Genomic DNA, 23,670 nt, shown 5'->3' on the forward strand with positions numbered 1-23,670 from the left:
AGAAGGACACACTCCAGCTTTCTGTTTGAAAATGTGTTGTTTTTTTTTATTTATGTATATGTTCTATCTCCGTTTAATCTATCTTCATCCTCTGTGTCGGCAATTTCTACCCAGTATGGAAACAAGAGGGAGGAGAAAGGTTCAGAAGCATTCTAGTAGTATAAAAAGATGTGTGCCCCTTGCCTTTATTTGGTGGTACTCGTTTTTATGATGCTGGTTATTGCAATATGTAATATATAGACAAATGAATTCCAAATAGTATCAGTGCGACATGAATAAAATGTAGACTTGCTATAAATGAGACAGAGAAGATCTCTGACCCACCGACTACAAATTCAGAATACAGGAAATGCCGGCGCTTCTTATTTACGTCACATTATACAGCGATAAAGGGAATTTTTAAAGCAGCAATGCCATGACCCGGCAACTGTACAATTTAATCTAAGGGTTGGGGTTAAGCGGCGGGACCTGGCATCGCTGCTTTAAGCAATTTCCAATGTCACTATATTAAGTGACTTCAATGAGAAGTGCCAGCATTTTCTCTATTCAGAATTAAATGCAGGATGGTCGGAGATCTTCTGTGTCTCATTTATAGTAAGTCTACATTTTATTCATGTCGCACTGATACTATTCGGAATTCTTTTTTCCATATACTAGTTGCCGCAATAACCAACATCGCAATAACGTACCTCAACCCCTGTATTTCCTATCGCAGCTGTTACTGACAATGCTATCCATAGAATATTTATTAATAACATTTTATCCCATAAAAGGTTTATATTTTTAAGGGAACTATTCAATTAAAATTGTATTTGTGGTGGACATCACAACACAATAAGTCTATGGATGCTTTGTTGAAGAGAAAATATGAAGTTCATACTGACTCATTCTTATTGGTCATTATGAACACAAAAAAAATGGAAAAATGAGAAAACAATTGTAGTGCAACCTTTTGTCTGCAACATCTATAACAGTCATTTCTCCTGCTGGAAGAGTAAGGAGAATTTTAAAGCTCCGACACTTCCAGTTTCAAGAGCTTTGATTGAACGGCTGCCACAGCACCCTGTATACACAAAGAAGCACTGAGTTATTAAAAATTTCTGTTGACTTGACTGTTACAGAGACACTTGTGGGTATTGTGGATCCAGAACCCCCATTATTCTAGTTTCCGTTACACAAGTCTGCGAGATTTAAGGTATTGAAAGCTTTTTTAATAATACTTTTATATTTTTAATTATACTCCTGTGTACATCAAGAAATAGTATAACAATTTTTTTTTGCTGAGACAAGTTAGTGAGACTCCGATTGGAAGTGTAGCTAGTATTATCAATATCTTAGTAGTACACTCAGAGGGAGTAGTATCATGTGGGTGTAGGATAGGCTATAGTCAATAGGTGGGTTTTGAGAGAGTACTGGAAAGATTGATGGTGGTGGGAGAGTCTGGTCAGCCAGTGTAAGGAGTTTCAGAAGTGAGGAGCAGCACGGGAGAAGTCTTAGAGGCGGGAGTGAGTGATGGTTATTGGAGAGGAGATGATACGCAGGCCAGAGGCAGATCTAAGAGGTTGAGAGGGAGAGTATTGTGAGGAAGTCAGAGATTTATAAAGGATAGGAGTTGTCAAGGGATTTGAAGGAGAGGGTGAATACCTTGTATTAATTCTGGAGTGAATGGGGAGTGGCGACAAAGGGGGATCAGCTTCGCCTTGGCATTTAGGATGGAGTGTAGATGGCAAAGCGGAGTCAGGGGAAGGCCAGAAAGCAGGTGGGTGCAATAGTGAAGGTGGGAGATAATGAACATAGAAAAAATATAAATTTTCTGAGTATTGTTAACAGATTTGGGAGTGACATCCATGTGTTTTTTTTATGAACTAGTGGCATTGAATGTAAAATATATGTGGTTTGTATCGGACATTGAAGAAATATGATGTTAAGTAATCAGTCATAGAGCATAGGGAGGAGTAAGTCCAGCAGGTGGTTTCAGTATCATCTAGGATCCAAACTAACTTCTGGGGGTAAATGTATCAAGCTGAGAGTTTTCCGGTGAGTTTGAAAAGTGGAGATGTTGCCTATAGCAACCAATCAGATTCTAGCTATCATTCTGTAGAATGTACAAAAGAAATGTTAGCTAGAATCTGATTGGTTTTTTTAAACCCGCCGGAAAACTCTCAGCTTTTTACATTTAACCCCTGTTGTTCACTGCATTACAAGGAAAGGAATGTAAAATAAACTGTACATTATTGTATTAAAAACATATCTAGTGGTTTTCTAATTAAATCAATCTTCCCATAAATAGAAGCAAGTAAAGAGGATAAATTGTACTGTAATAAAATAATGTACTTCCAAGCTTGACAGAATCACACTATCTTCCTAATAAATGACCTATATGAGAAGTGTGTCTTCTTAGTAATGTATCATGACTACTCTGTCACTTCTCCTTCAACTTTTATTAAACTAAATCAACTGAAATTGTACTTGACACAATGTAGCTCATTTATCTGCTCTGTAAATTTCAAGTACCCTCCATAGTGAATTAAGTGAGATGTAGAAAAAGGTGCAGAATTAACCATCGCACAGCAACTCTATCAAGTAACAATGCAGCTGTCAGAATAGATCATCTTTAGACTTTGCTGCACTCTGCACACATTTTGTGAACTAATCCTATCTAGCCGTAAGTAGATTTACACCATATAAATATCACAAAAGCAAGGTTCTGACGCAGACTGGCACAATTAGATTAAAGACGAATCCAGTTTTGGGAGAATTATGGGTTCCTTAGTAAAATGGTCTGCAAACTACTGCATATCGGTTTCTATCTGTCATATGATTGTTGTAGAGCTGAGAAGAGTAAATTAATAATCTGAAAATCACTACTTCAAACTGAATTCTGTGCTATCTGCTGTGCTGGGTCCCATTCTGTTATACCACTTATATATGACCGGAGGAAGACCTTTAAAAGTAGATGCCATTTGTAGCTAGATTTAGATTGGAATAGGGGATTTAAAACTGTATCCCAGCTGTATGCTGAGGGCATGAAAGTAAATAAATATATTTTATACCCACAGGTGTTAATTCTGCATATTCAGTGCTAGTAAAATGCATGTAAATGGGTCATACAGTGGAAGCCATTGTTTATAGTGTCACAATGCCCACTATCTCTGTTATTAGTGTTTGGTAGGACAGATAAGCCGGTTTTAAGGGTGAAACAGGCTTTCCTTGCATCCATATTAGGCTTTTTGCATATGCCTGACTTGTGTGTCCTTAAGTCTGGAGTGGCAGAAGGGGAGGGAAATTTTGTGAAAGCGTTGGGTGAGTACAGTAGAGACGTGTTCACGGCAATTGCTCTCTACTTAGAGGTGGACACAGCCGCTGATACGCCTCTCAGGAGGAGCTAATCCTGGAGCAAAGATCCCCGTAGGTCTAACCACATTGAACTATATTGATGCAGCTTTCAGAATGGGGACTGTTTATTCCTAGGGGAGGTTGCCCACTTTTTTCTTTTCTTGCAGGCCTGATTGCCCTAAGGAATTCAACCCTGTGTTGAATTGGCCAGGGCTGTGTCACAGTGTAACAGGACCTTATGCTACAGCCTGTCATATACTAGTACCAGTTGCTGGTTTTGCAGTGAACCCCATTCTATTCACCCCCCCCCCCATAATTGGAGGGGGGTGCCATCCATCCACCCCGTACTTCAAGTCCCGCCAAACTTATCCACATATCTCCACTACCCCCTCTTCCCTTCTTGTGTGTGCTATGAAACACCAGGGGGTATAATTACAAAACTGAAAAAGTGGAGATGTTGCCTATAGCAACCAATCAGATTCCAGATTCATTTTGTGTACATAAATTATAATTAGAATCTGATTGGTTGCTATAGGCAACATCTGCACTTTTTCAAACCCGCAGCTTAGTAAATATACCCCAGGTCTGTTTTTAACAAACTTGCATCCATTTATGATCTTATCATTTCTAAATCCCTCAACCTTCTTGCCATTACAGAAACCTGGCTCACCTCCTCTGACACTACATCCTCTGCAGTGCTCTCCTTACGGGGGCTCTCTCTCAGCCACACTCCTGGAAACAGACAAGGTGATGGAGTAGACATTCTACTTTCTCCAAGCTGCGCCTTCCAAGTCATAACCCCTGAACCCTCCCTATCATTTTTTTCCTTTGAAGTCCACACTATCTGTTTATTTCATCCTCTCCACCTTTGTGTAACTGTCATTAATCATCCGCCAGGTCCAGTTTCCCAATTCCTTAACAACTCAATGCGGCTGCAAGACTCATCTTCCTTTCACGCCGCTCCTCCTCTGCATCCCCTCTCTGCCTTGCCTTACACTGGCTCCCTTTCCCCTACAGAATCCTTTTCAAACTCCTTACCACCACGTACAAGGCTCTCTCTCAGTCTACGGCCCCTTACATCTCTAACCTCATCTCCATTCACACTCCTGCCCGCTCCCTACGATCAGCTAATGACCGCCGCCTCTCCTCCACTCTTATCACCACTTCCCACTCCAGAATCCAAGACTTCTCCCGTGCCGCCCCCCTCCACTGAAACGACCTCCCTCGCTCCATCCGTCTCTCTCCTAATCTGTGCTCCTTCAAATGAGCACTCAAAACTCACCTGTTCCTTAAAGCCTACCAACCTTCTACCTAACCCGCATCTCCTCCAAACGTTCTACCCTCTCTCCTCCCGGTCCCTCTCCCCACACTTCAACTTCCTCCAATTGTGTCTGTTTCGTTCACCCACCCTTAGGATGTAAGCTCGAATGAGCAGGGCCTTCTTCCCTCTTGTCTCCACACCTGTTCTTCTACTCCGCCTCTACTGCATTGACCTAACTGGAGTTTCTGAAGCATTGGTATTTTTGTTTATTGTTCTGTACTGTTATACCCTGTATAGTCTACTGTTTGCTTTGTGTACGGCGCTGCGGAAATCTTGTGGCGCCTAACAAATAAATGATAATAATAATAATAACTTTGACCTGCCTACTGTTATACTATTATACATTCCCATTGATGATCCCACTGTATCTTCTGCCACTAAACTTCTTTTACTTACTTACTTCCACCACTTCTAACTCTGCTCTCCAGCTACTTAGCCCTCCTCCTCAAAGGTCCTCCACCCCACATCCACTTTCGCTCCCTCCTCCCCCCTGGGGGTCTCCCTGTCTTCCGTGCCCCCCTTCTTGGGCCCCGTCATTTTCGGATCCTCCCTCCCCCTTCCCCGCCCTCTCTAGCTTTGCATTGAGCGTACTGAGTTGCTGTGTTTACTGTACTGTGCTGTCTCCCATTGTATTGTGATTTTGTTTGTCTCTGTACGGCGCTGCGGATGCCTTGTAGCGCCTTATAAATAAATATTAATAATAATAATACTTATTTCCTTCTTTAATATCTCCCATTGGACAGCATCTCCGACCCACTGTGATGGACGCTTCCTTCACCTTGTCTTCTCCTGCTACTGCTCCATCTCTGGTTTCTCCAGCGTAGTCTTCCCACTCCCCCACCACAACTTCTTTTCCTTCTGCCTCACCTTACCTCATGGTCTCCCGCCTGCACCCAAATCCACACATACACAACAAAGCCTAAGTACTCTTACCCCAATCCACTTCTTATTTTCACTAAAACTACTTTCTCCTATCACTGCGTTCTGCGGCCCTAAACAGGCTGTCGCTTTCTACAACAAAACACCCACTTCAGGTCTAGACATTGCAGCTTCAGCCACCACATACACTCTCCGACGATCCAAAGCCCCAACCATGGCACACCAAACCGACCCGCTACCTGCAGAAGTGCTCCCTTACTGCAGAGCGCCACTGGAAGAAATCTCATTCCTATGCCGATCTTCTCTCTCATAAGCTCATACCCTTTTTTTCCATGTCTACATATATTTTGTCTTCCTCGTATATCCCAGTTTTATGTATGTACTGTGTTCTCTACTGTGACACCTTACACATATACGATTATAACAAGTCAATGGTGATGATTGGTGTTTTATGTATGCCGTGGCATCATGATCTCGATCAATGCTTTAAACATTTCTTCATGCAGACTCAATTACGTGTTTGTCGTAACATATGTTATTCCTGTGCTTTTCACGCATATGTGTGCAGCAGCGGAATATTTCTAGATGTGCATATATGTATTATGTATTGTAGAATTATCGTTTAAGGCTCCTACTGGCAGAATAAAGGATATTAGATATGACATTGGTAAAATGGTCTCTACAGCAGTAAAAACTCCTATAATTATGGATTATGACATCAATTCTAAACTTGTAGAAGAAAGTAATTTATAATGAGCATTGAAACTAGAGATGGGCGGGTCCGGTTCTCCGAGAACCGAACCCACCCGAACTTTGGGTATCCGAGTACCGAGCTGAGCAGCTCGGTACTCTCCCGCCAATTCCGAATCCAAATCGAGGCCGAACGTCATTGTGACGTCGTCGGATCTCGGGACTCGGTTCTCGCGATACTTCAACTTTATAAATACACGCCTCCACAGCAATCCATCGCCATTTGACAGAGGGAGAGAGCAGGGTGTAGTCATAGGCTAATTAGAGCAGGGACAGAGAAAGAATACAATATTGTTCTTGCAATTGCTCTAACCAAAATCGCTAGTGCAGAGAGGAGGATAGAGGTTTATTATTTTTTCTTCATATTTGGCACTCCCCAGCGCTTTTGGGTTGTCCCCCATAATTGTGCATTAATATTTCTGGCTGTCAAAAGTCATATCTGTCAGCAGTATCTACTCAATAAATGTTAGCACTCCTCAGTGTTTTTGGGGTGTCCTCTCTAATTGTGCATTAATATTTCTGGCTGTCAAAAGTCATATCTGTCAGCAGTATCTACTCAATAAATGTTAGCACTCCTCAGTGTTTTTGGGGTGTCCTCTCTAATTGTGCATTAATATTTCTGGCTGTCAAAAGTCATATCTGTCAGCAGTATCTACTCAATAATTTTAAGCACTCCTCAGTGTTTTTGGGGTGTCCTCTCTAATTGTGCATTAATATTTCTGGCTGTCAAAAGTCATATCTGTCAGCAGTATCTACTCAATAAATTTTAGCACTCCTCTGTGTTTTTGGGGTGTCCTCCCTAATTGTGCATTAATATTTCTGGCTGTCAAAAGTCATATCTGTCAGCAGTATCTACTCAATAATTTTAAGCACTCCTCAGTGTTTTTGGGGTGTCCTCTCTAATTGTGCATTAATATTTCTGGCTGTCAAAAGTCATATCTGTCAGCAGTATCTACTCAATAAATTTTAGCACTCCTCTGTGTTTTTGGGGTGTCCTCCCTAATTGTGCATTAATATTTCTGGCTGTCAAAAGTCATATCTGTCAGCAGTATCTACTCAATAATTTTAAGCACTCCTCAGTGTTTTTGGGGTGTCCTCTCTAATTGTGCATTAATATTTCTGGCTGTCAAAAGTCATATCTGTCAGCAGTATCTACTCAATAAATTTTAGCACTCCTCTGTGTTTTTGGGGTGTCCTCCCTAATTGTGCATTAATATTTCTGGCTGTCAAAAGTCATATCTGTCAGCAGTATCTACTCAATAAATGTTAGCACTCCTCAGTGTTTTTGGGGTGTCCTCTCTAATTGTGCATTAATATTTCTGGCTGTCAAAAGTCATATCTGTCAGCAGTATCTACTCAATAATTTTAAGCACTCCTCAGTGTTTTTGGGGTGTCCTCTCTAATTGTGCATTAATATTTCTGGCTGTCAAAAGTCATATCTGTCAGCAGTATCTACTCAATAATTTTAAGCACTCCTCAGTGTTTTTGGGGTGTCCTCTCTAATTGTGCATTAATATTTCTGGCTGTCAAAAGTCATATCTGTCAGCAGTATCTACTCAATAAATTTTAGCACTCCTCTGTGTTTTTGGGGTGTCCTCCCTAATTGTGCATTAATATTTCTGGCTGTCAAAAGTCATATCTGTCAGCAGTATCTACTCAATAAATGTTAGCACTCCTCAGTGTTTTTGGGGTGTCCTCTCTAATTGTGCATTAATATTTCTGGCTGTCAAAAGTCATATCTGTCAGCAGTATCTACTCAATAATTTTAAGCACTCCTCAGTGTTTTTGGGGTGTCCTCTCTAATTGTGCATTAATATTTCTGGCTGTCAAAAGTCATATCTGTCAGCAGTATCTACTCAATAAATTTTAGCACTCCTCTGTGTTTTTGGGGTGTCCTCCCTAATTGTGCATTAATATTTCTGGCTGTCAAAAGTCATATCTGTCAGCAGTATCTACGCAATGGATTCAAAGCAGTCCACATATGATCTAAATGAGCAACCAGGTTCTGTCACCAGTCCTGATGTTAGTGTTCCCAGTACGTCATCTGGCCAAGGCGATGTCAAACAACAGAGTGTTTTCAAATTAGTGCAAAAAACAAAAACCAAAAAAAAATTTACTGTATTGAAGCGAAAACGAAGTGTAACTGAGCAAAAGTTAAGTGACGATAAAAAAAAAATTGCAAGCATGCCATTCTACACACGCAGTGGCAAAGAGAGAATGAGGCCTTCACCTTTGGCTATTAGTGGCAGATCCCAAAAAGTTACCCAGCCTACAATTGGTGCACAACTACTGTTACGCGTCAAAGCTGAGCTGCAAGATACCAGTGAGGCATTACAGGAGAATATTTGCTCTGATTCACAAATGACAACAATCCCTGTGGAGAGTCCATCCAACAGTGGGATGTCTAATCGTGAGCATTCTGCTGATGTGTGCCTTAATAGCCCGAGTGTAGCCGGTGATACCCAAATTGAGGATGCCACTTTGGAATTAGAAGAGGATGAGGGGGAGATTTGTGTAGGCGACGAGGGCGCTAATGAGGATGTTGATGAGGATGAGGTTGTTTGTGTAAGTCCTGCACCAGTGGCAGCAGTTCTGGCACGTGACAAGAAAAAGGCCATTGTCATGCCTGGGCATAAAACAAAAAAATCCACTTCTTATGTGTGGAATTATTTCTACCCAAATCCAGACAACAATTGTATAGCCATTTGTAGTGTATGTGAAGCCACAGTCAGTCGAGGGAGGGACCTTAACCATCTTGGAACCTCGTCTATGTTACGCCATTTAACGAGAGTTCATGGCAAAGTGTTGGGAAAAGCTGAAAGTTCTTCCCAAAAGAATACAAGCACTCCCTCATCAGCTAAGACCCTCCGCTCACCGACATACCGACGGCCACAAAATACACCCACCACACCATCCTCATCAATATCCTCAGTAGCGCTCGGAGTTAGCCCGGCATCCCACTTAAGGCTGGATGACTCCGGCACTATTATTGATTCCTCTGAAGAAAGCGTTAGTCCTGCTGCTGCTGTTGCTGCTGCTGGGGGTGAATCGTCATCCCAGAGGCAGGTGAATAAAATGAGCAGTCCTACATTTCAGCAATTAACTGTGAAACAATCCTTTGCGAGGGGAAGCAAATATGACAGCAGTCACCCAGTCGCCAAGCGAATCACAGACGCCATGGCTGCAATGTTAGTGTTAGATCTGCGTCCAATCTCCACCATAAACGCAGCTGGTTTTTCACAGTTAATTGAGGTTTTGTGTCCGCGTTACAGAATTCCATCGCGACACCATTTCTCCCGTAAAGCTATTCCACAACTATACCAAAAAGTGTGTAAAAATGTAGAGATTGCGCTGAAAAATGCCATTCTGCCCACTGTTCACTTAACCACAGATATGTGGACAAGTGGAAGTGGCCAAACCAAAGACTATATGACTGTGACAGCCCACTGGGTTGGTCATTCACCTTCACCAGCAGGAACAGCAGCAGCATGTACACCACTACGTAACATTTGTCACAGGCAGGCCACTCTTTGTATCACCGGCTTCACTAACAGGCATACGGCTGACAATTTGTTACGCAAACTGAGAGATGTGATTGATGCATGGCTTATACCACTCGGACTCTCCCCAGGGTATGTCATTTCAGATAACGCCAACAATATAGTGCGAGCATTACAGCTGGGTGATTTCCAACATATTCCCTGTTTTGCTCACACCATCAACTTGGTGGTGCAGAGCTTCCTACGAAACAACCGTGAGGTGCAGGAGATGCTTTCGGTGGCCCGTAAAATTTCAGGCCATTTCAGGCATTCAGCCACAGCATGTAGGAGATTACAGCAGCTCCAAGAGCAGTTTAACTTGCCCTGCCACCAACTTAAGCAAGAGGTGGTAACTCGGTGGAATTCCACCCTGTACATGCTTCAGAGGATGGAGGAACAGCGCAAAGCCATCCAAGCATATTGCACAAGTCATGACATTGGGAAAGGAGGGGGGATGTATTTCACTCTTGCACAGTGGGGAATCCTTTCAGTGCTGTGCAAGGTGCTGAAACCATTTGAAGTTGTGACATGTGAGGTCAGTGCAGACTCTGCTAGTTTGAGCCAAGTCATTCCTTTAATTAGACTATTGGAAAAGCAGCTTGAGAAAATGAAGGAGGAGCTGAAAGCAAGCAATTCAGCAAAGTATGTTGGCCTTGTCGATCAAGTACTTAATTCGCTTCACAATGATCCTCGAGTTATTAAGATCTTGAACTCGGATCAGTACGTTTTGGCCACTGTGCTTGATCCAAGGTTTAAAACCTACATTGAGTCTTTACTTGTAAATGAGCGAGATGTGAACTTTTGCAAGGAGCTATTGCTCAGCAAGTTGGCCGCTGAACTGGGCCTCGGCTTGACGACGTGTCCTCCTTCACTTTCTCAAGCTGTTGCTCGTAAAAAATTAAATTTCCAAAAAAGAAGCAGGGAAGACACAGGGGGCAGACGAGAACAATTTAACATCTGGGCTGGTTTGAAGGATTTTTCAAAACAAAGTGTCACTTTGCCCATAAGTCCATCCAATATGAGTATAAACATGCAAAGGATGGTGGAGGATTACTTTCAAGAGGTAGTTGATATGGAAATGTCAGACAGTCCCTTTCCTTACTGGGAAGAAAAGCAAGCTATTTGGAAACCCATGTACAAACTTGCTTTGCAATACCTAAGCTGCCCACCCTCCAGTGTGTACTCTGAACGAGTGTTCAGCACAGCAGGGAACTTAGTCAGTGATCGCCGTAGAAGGTTACTTCCCAAAAATGTGGAGAAAATGATGTTTATAAAAATGAACTACATCTTCCACGAGGAAGGCCTTCACCATCCAAGACATGCAAGCACTGACTGTTCTCTAATGGCGGATTCAAGCGGCGATGAATTGATAGTCTGTGATGATGACGATAACACTGATGAGGGTGAGGATGAAGCTGAAGATGATGCCGATAACATCTTTTTAAAACTTTCTATGTAAGTGTAGGGTGCAATCTACCCCCAAAGAGGAAAGGGACTTGTGGCATTTCCATATCACATACCATCTTGAAAGGCTGCTGTTAGGGCAATTTATCCTTAAGGGTAGGGTGTCATAGACAGAGTGACCCTAAACTGGCTTTGTCCATTTTTCATAATATTGTACAGTCTATAATGGCTGAATTTTTTAGTATTTTATACAAGTGGAGGGGGGCCTAGAGAGACAGAAACCAAACTGGCTTTCTCCATGTCAATTAATATTGTACAGTCTATAATGGCTGAATTTTTTAGTATTTTATACAAGTGGAGGGGGGCCTAGAGAGACAGAAACCAAACTGTCTTTCTCCATGTCAATTAATATTGTACAGTCTATAATGGCTGAATTTTTTAGTATTTTATACAAGTGGAGGGGGGCCTAGAGAGACAGAAACCAAACTGGCTTTCTCCATGTCAATTAATATTGTACAGTCTATAATGGCTGAATTTTTTAGTATTTTATACAAGTGGAGGGGGGCCTAGAGAGACAGAAACCAAACTGTCTTTCTCCATGTCAATTAATATTGTACAGTCTATAATGGCTGAATTTTTTAGTATTTTATACAAGTGGAGGGGGGCCTAGAGAGACAGAAACCAAACTGGCTTTCTCCATGTCAATTAATATTGTACAGTCTATAATGGCTGAATTTTTTAGTATTTTATACAAGTGGAGGGGGGCCTAGAGAGACAGAAACCAAACTGTCTTTCTCCATGTCAATTAATATTGTACAGTCTATAATGGCTGAATTTTTTAGTATTTTATACAAGTGGAGGGGGGCCTAGAGAGACAGAAACCAAACTGGCTTTCTCCATGTCAATTAATATTGTACAGTCTATAATGGCTGAATTTTTTAGTATTTTATACAAGTGGAGGGGGGCCTAGAGAGACAGAAACCAAACTGGCTTTCTCCATGTCAATTAATATTGTACAGTCTATAATGGCTGAATTTTTTAGTATTTTATACAAGTGGAGGGGGGCCTAGAGAGACAGAAACCAAACTGGCTTTCTCCATGTCAATTAATATTGTACAGTCTATAATGGCTGAATTTTTTAGTATTTTATACAAGTGGAGGGGGGCCTAGAGAGACAGAAACCAAACTGGCTTTCTCCATGTCAATTAATATTGTACAGTCTATAATGGCTGAATTTTTTGGTATTTTATACAAGTGGAGGGGGGCCTTGAGAGACAGAAACCAAACTGGCTTTTTCCATTTCTTTACATATTTAACTATAAGTGTAGGGTGTAATATACATTCAAAGACGATGGCTGCATTGCCAATATGCATAGATGGAGAGGAAGACAATCTGTTTTGTGTGTAGAATAGGCCTACCAACGAAGAATTAAACTGTTTTTTGGGATGATTTATTACCTCAACAATTAGATTACTTGTCTCTAAAACAGTTGGAGCACTAAATTGGGTTAATTTAGGCCCAAAAACATGGATTTTCCCAAAAAATAGCAAAACAAAACCAAACAAAACCAAAACCAAAACCAAAACACGCAATGGAGGTTTTGCAAAACCAAAACCAAAACCAAAACACGACGGTAATCCAGATCCAAAACCGAATCCAAAACCAAAACACGGGGGTCAGTGACCATCTCTAATTGAAACACTCAATGATAAGAGTAATAAAAGTCACCTTGGACTGAGGCATAACTCAATCTTTTAACTTTCATATGCTTAGAGGTGACTAAATAATGAACTTTAACCAGCCTTATAAAAAATTATATTTCTGTATCAGATCTGTTTGAGAACAATAGTTAACTTGTTTAAAGAAAACATGCATTTCAATTTAAGGATTAAGGTTTATTATAGAGCAAGGGTATTAAAAATGAGGTCATTTTCACTCCTGAACTTTAGAGATTACACCAGCAAAATGAATACATGTTAATTTAACTTTAATTAGTACCCTGAACAGGAACTGAACATACCTAAACCCCTCCAAGCAATATTCATTATTATGTTATTAACTACTCACATTATAACGCTGTGTCCATGTTTGTCGCTGTGATATGTGGATGATTTAAGGATGTGTCCACTAATTTTTCTTTTCATTTTAATTGCATATTCCCAAACTGATAATTAGATGGCTTGCAAACATTTATAATAATTTTCTCCTGTTTTGTGGTTAATATACAACAGTTAAACATGTTGGTACTTCAGAGTACAGCTAGATTTTTGCACAAATGCTCTCAACAAACAGTTCTCTACTTATCTTCTCCATGGGGTCTATTTATCAAGTCTAAAGCTATGCAGAAACATCCAACAGATAGCGCCATTCTGTTCTACGAGGAGAGCATCGCAGGAGAGGGATCTTTGGAGGTTTTCTGCGCCTCCACTATTCCCTATCGCACTATCATACCCCTATCTTGTGCTCTGAGCATGTGCAGTGCAAAGGCCAGGTCAGATTGTGATCTCTGCACTACAGACTTATCACCAAGACAGGCTCCTATTAGAGCCGCTGTCTTGGCTGGAGAGTTTAATAAATATCTATATTACATAATTTCTTATCATTACAATTAGAAATGATAATTAATGTCAATAAAATACAATAAATAGGCCTCCTTGTGTTTTGGTTTTTAATATTAGCTTTGCCTAATCTCCATCTGCTGCATTCATATACATGTTTAGCCAGGTTGACTTATGTTTTGCTAACAGACTATTCCATGGGTCTGTCACCATGTCTGTAAATTAAAATGATTCCTTGTGTTATGTTTAAGTTGTCATCACTCCAATTTGAAAGCTTGTCCCCTTGTTTTTGACATCGTCTTAGTTTAAAAAATAAAAATAAATAATAATACTGCCTTCCTGAAGTCTATTAGTACTTTTGATATATTGGATTTTTTTTATCGTATTACCTTTGTCCTTTTATATAAGCCAATGATGGGCAACCCGATATATATCTAGGGCCGCATGTACTGCCCTCTGACCTACAAACAGGCCACACCTCACTCTTATTTCAAAACAACTTCGCCACCCCCATATCATTCATACCAAAATGTCCCCAATGCCACTCAGATCTGCCACTTGCTCCAAAATATCACCACATGCCCCCAGACCCCCACTTGTCATATAATGCCCCCAAATACATTGCAAAACTGCCCCACAGACCCCCGCACATCTCCCCACAGACCCCCGCACATCTCCCCACAGGCCCCCACACATCTCCCCACAGACCCCCACACATCTCCCCACAGACCCCTGCACATCTCCCCACAGACCCCTGCACATCTCCCCACAGACCCCTGCACATCTCCCAACAGACCCCTGCACATCTCCCCACAGACCCCCGCACATCTCCCCACAGGCCCCCACACATCTCCCCACAGACCACCGCATATATCCCCACAGACCCCTGCATACATCTCCCCACAGACCCCCGCACATCTCCCCACAGGCCCCCACACATCTCCCCACAGACCACTGCATATATCCCCACAGACCCCCACACATCTCCCCACAGACCACTGCATATATCCCCACAGACCCCTGCACATCTCCCCACAGACCCCCGCACATCTCCCCACAGAGCCCTGCATACATCTCCCCACAGACCCCTGCATACATCTCCCCACAGACCCCTGCATACATCTCCCCACAGACCCCCGCACATCTCCCCACAGGCCCCCACACATCTCCCCACAGACCACTGCATATATCCCCACAGACCCCCGCACATCTCCCCACAGACCCCCGTATATATCCCCACAGACCCCTGCATACATCTCCCCACAGACCCCTGCATATATCTCCCCACAGACCCCCGCACAGGCCCCCACACATCTCCCCACAGACCCCCGCACATCTTCCCACAGACCCCCGCACATCTCCCCACAGACCCCCACAATTACCTGCACAGTCGGAGCACGCAGAGGAAGGAGGGACAGCATATAGTCTAGAATTTTTATTATTATTGTAGTTTGTAATGGGCCACAGTCCTCCGCAGCGCTTTTCAGTAGAAAAAACAGGACATACATAAAACAGGGACATATAAGATAGACAATATAAATGTAGACATGGAAATAAATGGTAGGAAGGGCCCTGCTTACATTCTAAGTGGAAGAGAGCACAGCTGAATCAAGAGTAAAGTTTGGGACAGTTATTATATTATTAGTATGAGCAGGGGTAACTTAGGGGGGTAACTTAAACTCTGATAAAGAGTTTGGTTTTTAGAGAGCCTCTGAATATTTTAGGCTGTGGGAGAGTCTGATCAGGCATGGTAGCGAATTCCATAAGTGGGTGTCTTGATCTGCCTCCGTCTGCTTTGCAGCATCTCCCTATAGGATGCTACTTGCCTCCTGCAGCTCCTGTTTGTTTAGAACTGTGTTTGTCTTGCCATGGTTGTGTTCCTGGATGCAATACTTTCATGCCGCCAGAGGTGCTGCCCTTCCACTATGGACATTTAGGGGGGTATTCAATTGTCGGCGGGATTGCCGATAATCCTGCGGTCCGCGCAGGATTACCGTAAAGGATTACCGTTATTACGGTAATCCTGCGCGGAAAAAACGTTAATACAGTAATTTACTCGCTCAGGGGGCTGCGAGCTGAAATCCAGCGAGAGATTACCGTATTAACGGTATTAGTTTTTCCGCGCTCGATCCCGCGGACAATTGAATACCCCCCTTTAACTCACTAGTATTATTATTATTACCATTTATATATATAGCGCCACTAATTCCGCAGCTCTGTACAGAGAACTCACATCAGTCCCTGCCCCATTGGGGCTTACAGTCTAAATTCCCTAACACACACACACACACAGAGACACAGACAGACACACAGACTAGGGTCAATTTGTTATCAGCCAATAAACCTACCAGTAAGTTTTTGGAGTGTGGGAGGAATCCGGAGCACCCGGAGGAAAGCCACGCAAACACGGGGAGAACATACAAACTCCACACAGATAAGGCCATGGTCGGGAATTGAACTCATGACCCCAGTGCTGTAAGCCAGAAGTGCTAACCACTTAGCCACCGTGCTGCCCATATGCAGTTAATTTCTGCTCCTCTTTGATGGTAAACCTGTGTCTCTCATTATGTCTGTTCCTTCCCATGGACCATGCTGGTCATTGTTGTTGCTATATGTTGCTGTGCTGTTCCTTGTTGTGCTCTTGGTGCACCTGTTCTCAGGGATTTCTACAAACTACCTGTTCCCCTGCATCAGTCGTGTTCCTGTTATCTGCCTTCTGCATTTTCGTGCAATCCGCTTTGTACCTTACTGCATTTTCTGGAAACATATCTGCAATAAATATTGTGTATTTCACCATATTCCGGGCTCCTTAGCTGTAATTTTCTGCATTGAAATGTGACAGTGGGTAGCAGCACGGGAGAAGTCTTGTTGGCAGGAATGAGAAGTGGTTACCAGAATACACTGCACTAACTCCTCTCCCTCCTCTGATTGGTTGTTGTTCACATTACATTTATTTTGTATTTTGCTTTCAGATTTTTGTGTGCTACATTTTACATTTTCATGTATTCCACTTTTTAGTCCATTTCTCTATTTTCTGTATATTACTGCGCATTTGTGTTAAAAAAAAATTCATATAGTGCCACCATATTATACATGGCTTTGCGGAGAATATTTCATCATTCACATCAGTCTCTGCTTCATTGGAGCTTACAGTCTAAATTCTCTACCACACAAACACACACAAGGGTCCGCTTTGTGAGCCAGTTAACCTAGCAGTATTGTTTTTGGATTGTGGGAGGAAATCAGAGCACCCTGAAGAAATCCACACATACATTGGGAGAACAAACTTCTCATAGAAGTACCCCTTCCAGGGCATCAGCCCTGTTAAAAAGTCTGTGGGGTATATTTACTAAACTGCGAGTTTGAAAAAGTGGAGATGTTGCCTATAGCAACCAATCAGATTCTAGTTATCATTTATTTAGTACATTCTACCAAATGACAGCTAGAATCTGATTGGTTGCTATGGGCAAAATCTCCACTTTTTCAAACCTGCAGTGTAGTAAATCTAGCCCTGTGTATCATCTGCAAAGACCTTCTCTTTGTAGACCAAAAGTAGTCTCAGCACTGAATATATTAAGTAGAATAGGATCCAGGGCTGATACGTGAGATACTCCATTATCCTCCATTATCCTTCATCTCAGCTTTCACTATTGACTACAACACTCGGTCTCCTGTCCTTTAGTCAGACCTTTATCCAATTCCACTTCCTTTGAGTCAAATCCAAGGATGTTCTTTTTTTGAGGTGTCTAAATTAATTTATTGTGGCATACCATATTAAATGCCTTACTAAAATCTAAATATGCTATATCCACTGATCTATTACTTTAGCAACTCACAAAAAATAATCCACTAATTTTATTTTGCCGTGATCTCTCAGTAATTCTTTTTTTCTAACAATTCTTTTTTTTAAAGGCATTCCATTATCTTACCAACTATTAAAGTGAGACTCGTAGGTCTTTAGGTATCATATTCTTCTCTGCTGCATTTCTGTGTGTAATTGTGCTACATTTACTAATGTACAGTCACCTTGAGCTAAACCTGTCGGCAGCAATTGGTTAAAAAGTTTGGAATTTTGAACACTAAAAACAATAGTTAATTTTGTCGAGCTGCAATTTCTTTGTCTCTTTCAGGATTTTAAATTACAGACTGTCTAAATGACTATTACACTCTAATCCCTTAGATTTTAGTCTCCACTTTACCTAATGTTGCAGTCTAGTTTATTTTGTATGTTAGTGTTCCAAGTCATTTCTATAGTTACCCTATGCTCTAATATGGAATATGCTGGTGTCACACAAATAAAATGTAATACAAAAATGCATGTATGCATATTACATACTTGCCAACTCTCCCGGAATGTCCGGGAGACTCCCGCATTTCGGGTGGGTCTCCCGAACTCCCGAGAGAGTGTGGAAATCTTCCTCATCTGCCCGAATTAGGGCCAAAATGCTGTTATTCTCTGGGAATCGGAGCATTTGGCCCCGTCCCGCTGTAAAATTACGCGCTTTGCGTCATGACATCACAGGGGCGGGGTCAAAATGATGCAATTCCGGACCCCCCCACATCTGCCCCAGAGAGTCTCCCGGACACAAACTCAAAATTGTTGGGAAGTATGGCATATTCTGAAGTAATGTACTTGACAAAGGTCAAACTTATTACTGCAAAAGTCTAAATTACAGGTTTGGTATCTCTTATCTGGGAACCCATTATTCAGGAAGTCCTGAAAAATATACTTTGTTTTGCTGCTTCTCAGTGATAATGTCAGACACACAGATATGATCGCCAAGTGGCTCCTCCTCCTTGAGTCACTGAGAGGAGCACTGCTAATCAGTTTAGTTAGGAGGGTAATGCCAGAGACTATAGGACTCATTTAGGGTAGAATGTAATTTTGTGTACTGTAAATGTAAAAATGTTCTCACAAAATTCACAAAATTGGGCTCTTGTGTAATTTGAGTTCCCATAGCTTAAGATACGCGCAGGTCAGAATACAGTGTAAGTATGCACCTCATCGAGATAAAGTCTAAGCATATCTTGAAGCATCCGCATACTAGATATGTCCGTTACCTGCAAGCAAAAATGTGTTTTCACCCCCAGAGAAAACCAGCTCCACGATGATAGCACTGGGGCTTTTCCCAATCCCACTGGCTGGTGCAAGTTGGGGTAATAAGTTTAAGTAATAAAAAATGTTCACTTTGCCCTGTGGCACTACAAGCCCCAGCAAGCCCCGACAGCCATTAATTGCATACCAGTGGCTAACGGAGCATGCTGTTGCTTGGAGAACTACAATCCTTTGGGATTTTTCCTGAAGTACCCAAGGATTAAACAAAATGTAAAAACTGTGATTGATGACTAATAACTTACTACAAGCAAGACATTAATGAGAAAGGGCATGGGTACAGATAGCCAATCAAAGGAGATTGTCTAAAGTGGGAGAAAACTGCTTTGATTGGCTGAAGTGTTAGAAAGCTGCTTTGATTGGCTAATCGTGTATACACTGCCATGTAGGTTACGAATGACTTTCATTGTATCATTTTAAGTTAATTTTAGTAATATTATCAATGAACTTCACTGATACCACATAATATATTTTAGACATGGAATTACAGGAAAGTCCTAAGTTCCAAGGAGTCAATATTATAGTCCCTATACCTTTGTTGGTTTAAAAAGTGTCGGGTTATCTACTGCGATTAAGCTAAACATGTTTGTTTTTATTGTGTTTATCTGGATGATAGTGTGGAAAATATTGATAATACACATTATAATGAATATTAACCAGTACATTCAATGAGAAGCAGCAATGTCCCTGGCACTTATGTATTAGTGATAATATTATGTTTGTTATTACAGGATGGCCATGGGTCCCCCTTACAGTGTTCAGCTGCCTTTACTGCTTCTCTCAGGTTGGAATTGAATGGAGTCAGTTTTTATTCCCTAAGTACAAGGGCAAGTTTCCACTCTGTTCAAGGAGTATGTTAACCAAGTGAAGAGTTGGCAAAGTGGCATTCATTTCTTCTCCATATACCCTACACAAGCTGCCAGAGGTATTCAAGGAGACACAATCATCCAATGGTTATGTTTCTAATATAGTTTTCATGTTAAAATAATTGCCTTGTATATTGATCTTAAGGGCTAAATCTGTATCCGTTTTTATTCGAATTTGTTTCTTACTATTTTGCTGACACTGTGGATTGTAAATCCGAGCATGCCTTGCCAGGCACCTTAACTTCTTTGCAAGGCATACCGAGATTTACAGTTTCACATCGGTTGTGAGAGTGTGGGTTGATTCTATCCGGCACAGGTGGTGCGTCAGTCATTAGCTGGCGCATCGTGGCGGTAATGAAGGTCACACTGACTCAGCATTTTCAGGGAGATGGCTCGTAGCTCCTTTCAGCCTTAGGACTTGCTTTATGTGGAACGTGGTGCTATGGATGTGTAAGGTTGGGACTTTACTTCACACACAACAAAGGCCATCACTCTGGGCAAATTTTGCAAAGGGGGATGTTGCTGCAGTATTCTGTCCCTGACCTTGATTTTCTAGTCCAGATTAACTTTAGAACGATTTATACAATGCAACACCTAGTGCTGCCTTCTCATTGCCACAAACCAAAGAATGGAACCAATGACCTATGCTCCACCTGCAAAGACCTCCTAAAATTATCTTTCAGGATTGGCCAAAATGGTGAGAATTCCTGTGACCAGTGTGACCCACTCCAACACTTCATTCCCCTATTCCTCGGGGTATGCATTTGAAAATAGAACCCCAATCTGTACTGCTATGCCTGCAGTATAACTGACCACCAGATGTGTATAATAACAATGGGCCTGATTCATTAAGGATCTTAACTTGAGAAACTTCTTATTTAAGTCTCCTGGACAAAACCATGTTACAATGCAAGGGGTGCAAATTAGTATTCTGTTTTGCACATAAGTTAAATACTGACTGTTTTTTCATGTAGCACACAAATACTTGATAGCTTATTTGTACACTGAAATTTAAAGTTGATATTTTGTGTGCTACATGAAAAAACAGTTAGTATTTAACTTATGTGCAAAACAGAATACTAATTTGCACCCCTTGCATTGTAACATGGTTTTGTCCAGGAGACTTAAATAAGAAGTTTCTTAAGTTAAGATCCTTAATGAATCAGGCCCAATATGTTTACATGTTCTGTCTGCTATATTTTTTAAAGTTAATGATCACATTTTTTTATTATGATCGTTGATAATACGTATGCTTCTTTTTTTTATCTAATTATGATGTTATTTAGTCAGTAAGATATAAGGGCCTAAGAATAGGGCCAGAAACAGTTCACCTCACTAAAGATATAAACTTCTATTGTAAGTCTCAATATATAAATGATATATATGTAATAATCAGGACATCTCTGGAAACGGATCCCTGGAATTTCACCACCACACAGTAAGAATTAACCAAACACTACTTCTTCTATCCTTGCATTAGCCAAGTAATTGGCCAGGGTGGAGGAACCTCATTGTTATATATAAAAGTGATTTGTTCACATGTTCTTTAAGTACATTTTTAATTATTGTGTAATCTTTGTAATAAACCTAATTGATTTATTTTCTGTTTGACAGCACCTGCCGACTTTATGTTGTTTTGTCGTTGTTAGGTTTTGCCAGTTATTTATAACAATGCACCAGTTTCACTCCTGTCTCATAATTATCTGTAGTAACACATATTTCAGTAGAACATATGTAGGTGGGTCTGAGTATAGGACAGTTACAGATTGTAATCTAATTAAAGGGGATTTATTGACTATTGATGTGTTTTCCCTCCGCGCATCCTTTCTTCCTCACTGAAATAGCAGAACAGTGGGCCGACAGCCCTTACCACAGTACAGGGATTATTCCAGGCCACCTTACCTGGAGAACTTTGAATGTGATGATCACGTGGACCAGAACTTGTCTTACAGATCCAGACGTTATCCCAGTCCTCTTACTCTAATTATATACCTAGTACAGTTCAGCAGATGCTTCAGAAACACCTCTCTTGGATTGCCTGATATATCAGTTTGGGATAAATTTATAGTTTAAAATAAAAATAAAATATATCCATGTATGATGAGATCATTTCCCTGTTACAATAAAAAACAAGAAAGTGTGTTGATTTTTTTTATATTATTTATTAATTTAAAGCTGAAACAATACTGTTTAGCCCAAGTTACAGCATGATATATGGCTAAGCAGTGCTTTGTAAAGTAGCTAATAATGGTACAAATAATGAGGTCACGGGGGCTGACTCTGCAAGAGCGACAGCAATGCGGAGTTGTGGAAGAGCAGGTCTGTTTGAGGGTTTGCTGATTATTTAAGATGGATGCGTGCTGTATTGGTTCATTTTCTGTTTGGGAAAAGATAGTGTCCTATACATTTTACTTTGCAGGTTATCATCATGGAAAGGAGCTGTGAAAGTAGAGCACTAAAAAGACACAAACCATAATAAAAGACTTATCAACAATTTTTCAAGTCATAGCACGCAGTCCACGTGGGACGATGAAAACTACAAGGACACTAAAGCAGATGGTTCTCCAAGGACTTATACTGCACATGAAGAATGTGTTGACCATGAAGATATTGCAAAGATTTTGAATTGTGTGATGATACTTCTTTCAGTAAGGAAATTGACCAATTGACTGATGTAGATGTGGAGCTTCAACAATGGCCAATAGATCCAGCTCTGTGAAAATACTTCATCCCAGACCAGAATATATCTACATGATTTTGCATCTTCAAAGCAAGTTAAAAAGTCTTGCACATATGCTTGATACTGATTTTGTTCACATTGAATTCCAAGAATTGTGAGAAGCGAAACGTTTATTGGCTAATATATTATCCTTCAGCTGGACATGTTTCCTGACTAGTTGGTGTCCCCTTTGGAGCAGTCAACTGGTTTTGGTGACACGTAGACATCATGATATTATACGTGATATGTGCACAGCATTGAATTTCCAGAATTAGAGAGATAAACACACTTCTTAAATCTCAGCTTGAATAAGAGAAGCAGTATGAGAAAGAGGTTTTGCGGAGAGTGGCAGAAAGTCTGGAACTTCTATAGAGGAACTGTCATTCCTGCAGGCGATTTTCAAGCTGCACTTGAGTATCGTGTTTTGGATAAATGTAAAAGTCTAGATTTTAGCATAAAAAAATGTGTGTGTTCAGTGATAATGTTTAAAACATGACCGTAAAATTGAGGGCTTACAAGCGCAAATATATTATGTACCCCCAAAAAGCACACTCATTGAATCTGCTAGACAACAATAATGTTCAGAGCTGTGAGACTGTTCCTGAGTTTTTCAGTTTAGTTTATTATGTATGTTCAGCTTATCTGAAAGAGATGACTGATATTGTAGAAGTTAATGTGGTTGCTCGAAGTGAGAGAAGTACCATCATGAATAAGATGTTGATTTCATGAGGGTATCGTAAGTTTTGGTTCACCTAGTAAGATCACACCAGAAATACCCTTAACCTGGCATAAGGACACCCTTACCACAGCACCTGGTGCCCGTGTCAGAGTATAGCTCACATCATATGTGCCCTGAGATAGCAAGAGTTCAGTACATAAGTGGAAAGATGAGACAGCTTGAGCAGAATAATGTAACAGGGCACAGGAAGCTCAATAGACTGCAGATCCAACTTATTAATATAACAATAGTCTTATGCATTATGATATAGATAGGACACAGAAATTGCACAGTACATACTTTTTATCTTTCCTATCTTTCAGAACATAAACACTTGAGCAACGTATCCAAGTCTTTGCTAACATTAAAACATTGACATTGATTATTGACATTGCTCATATTTTTTTTAAAAAATTATATATACTCAGAAATAAAAGGATTCAAACCATTTGTTCCTTAAAAGCAA

The 23,670-nt window shown here is 40.9% G+C and overlaps 1 protein-coding gene across 1 annotated transcript in view; it reads left to right on the plus strand.

Annotated features, from left to right (window-relative positions):
• HHAT (hedgehog acyltransferase) overlaps window positions 1-20,680 on the plus strand; it is a 249,672-nt gene extending 228,992 nt beyond the window's left edge. Inside the window, exon 12 of the mRNA XM_075204201.1 lies at window positions 19,633-20,680. Coding sequence (XP_075060302.1) covers window positions 19,633-19,769 — 137 coding nt within the window. The 3' untranslated portion in view covers window positions 19,770-20,680. The remainder of the gene's footprint in view (window positions 1-19,632) is intronic.
• The last annotated feature ends 2,990 nt before the right edge of the window (window positions 20,681-23,670 follow it).

Source organism: Mixophyes fleayi, chromosome 3 (assembly GCF_038048845.1).
Source record: "Mixophyes fleayi isolate aMixFle1 chromosome 3, aMixFle1.hap1, whole genome shotgun sequence".
In the NCBI taxonomy this organism is placed as follows: domain Eukaryota; kingdom Metazoa; phylum Chordata; class Amphibia; order Anura; family Limnodynastidae; genus Mixophyes; species Mixophyes fleayi.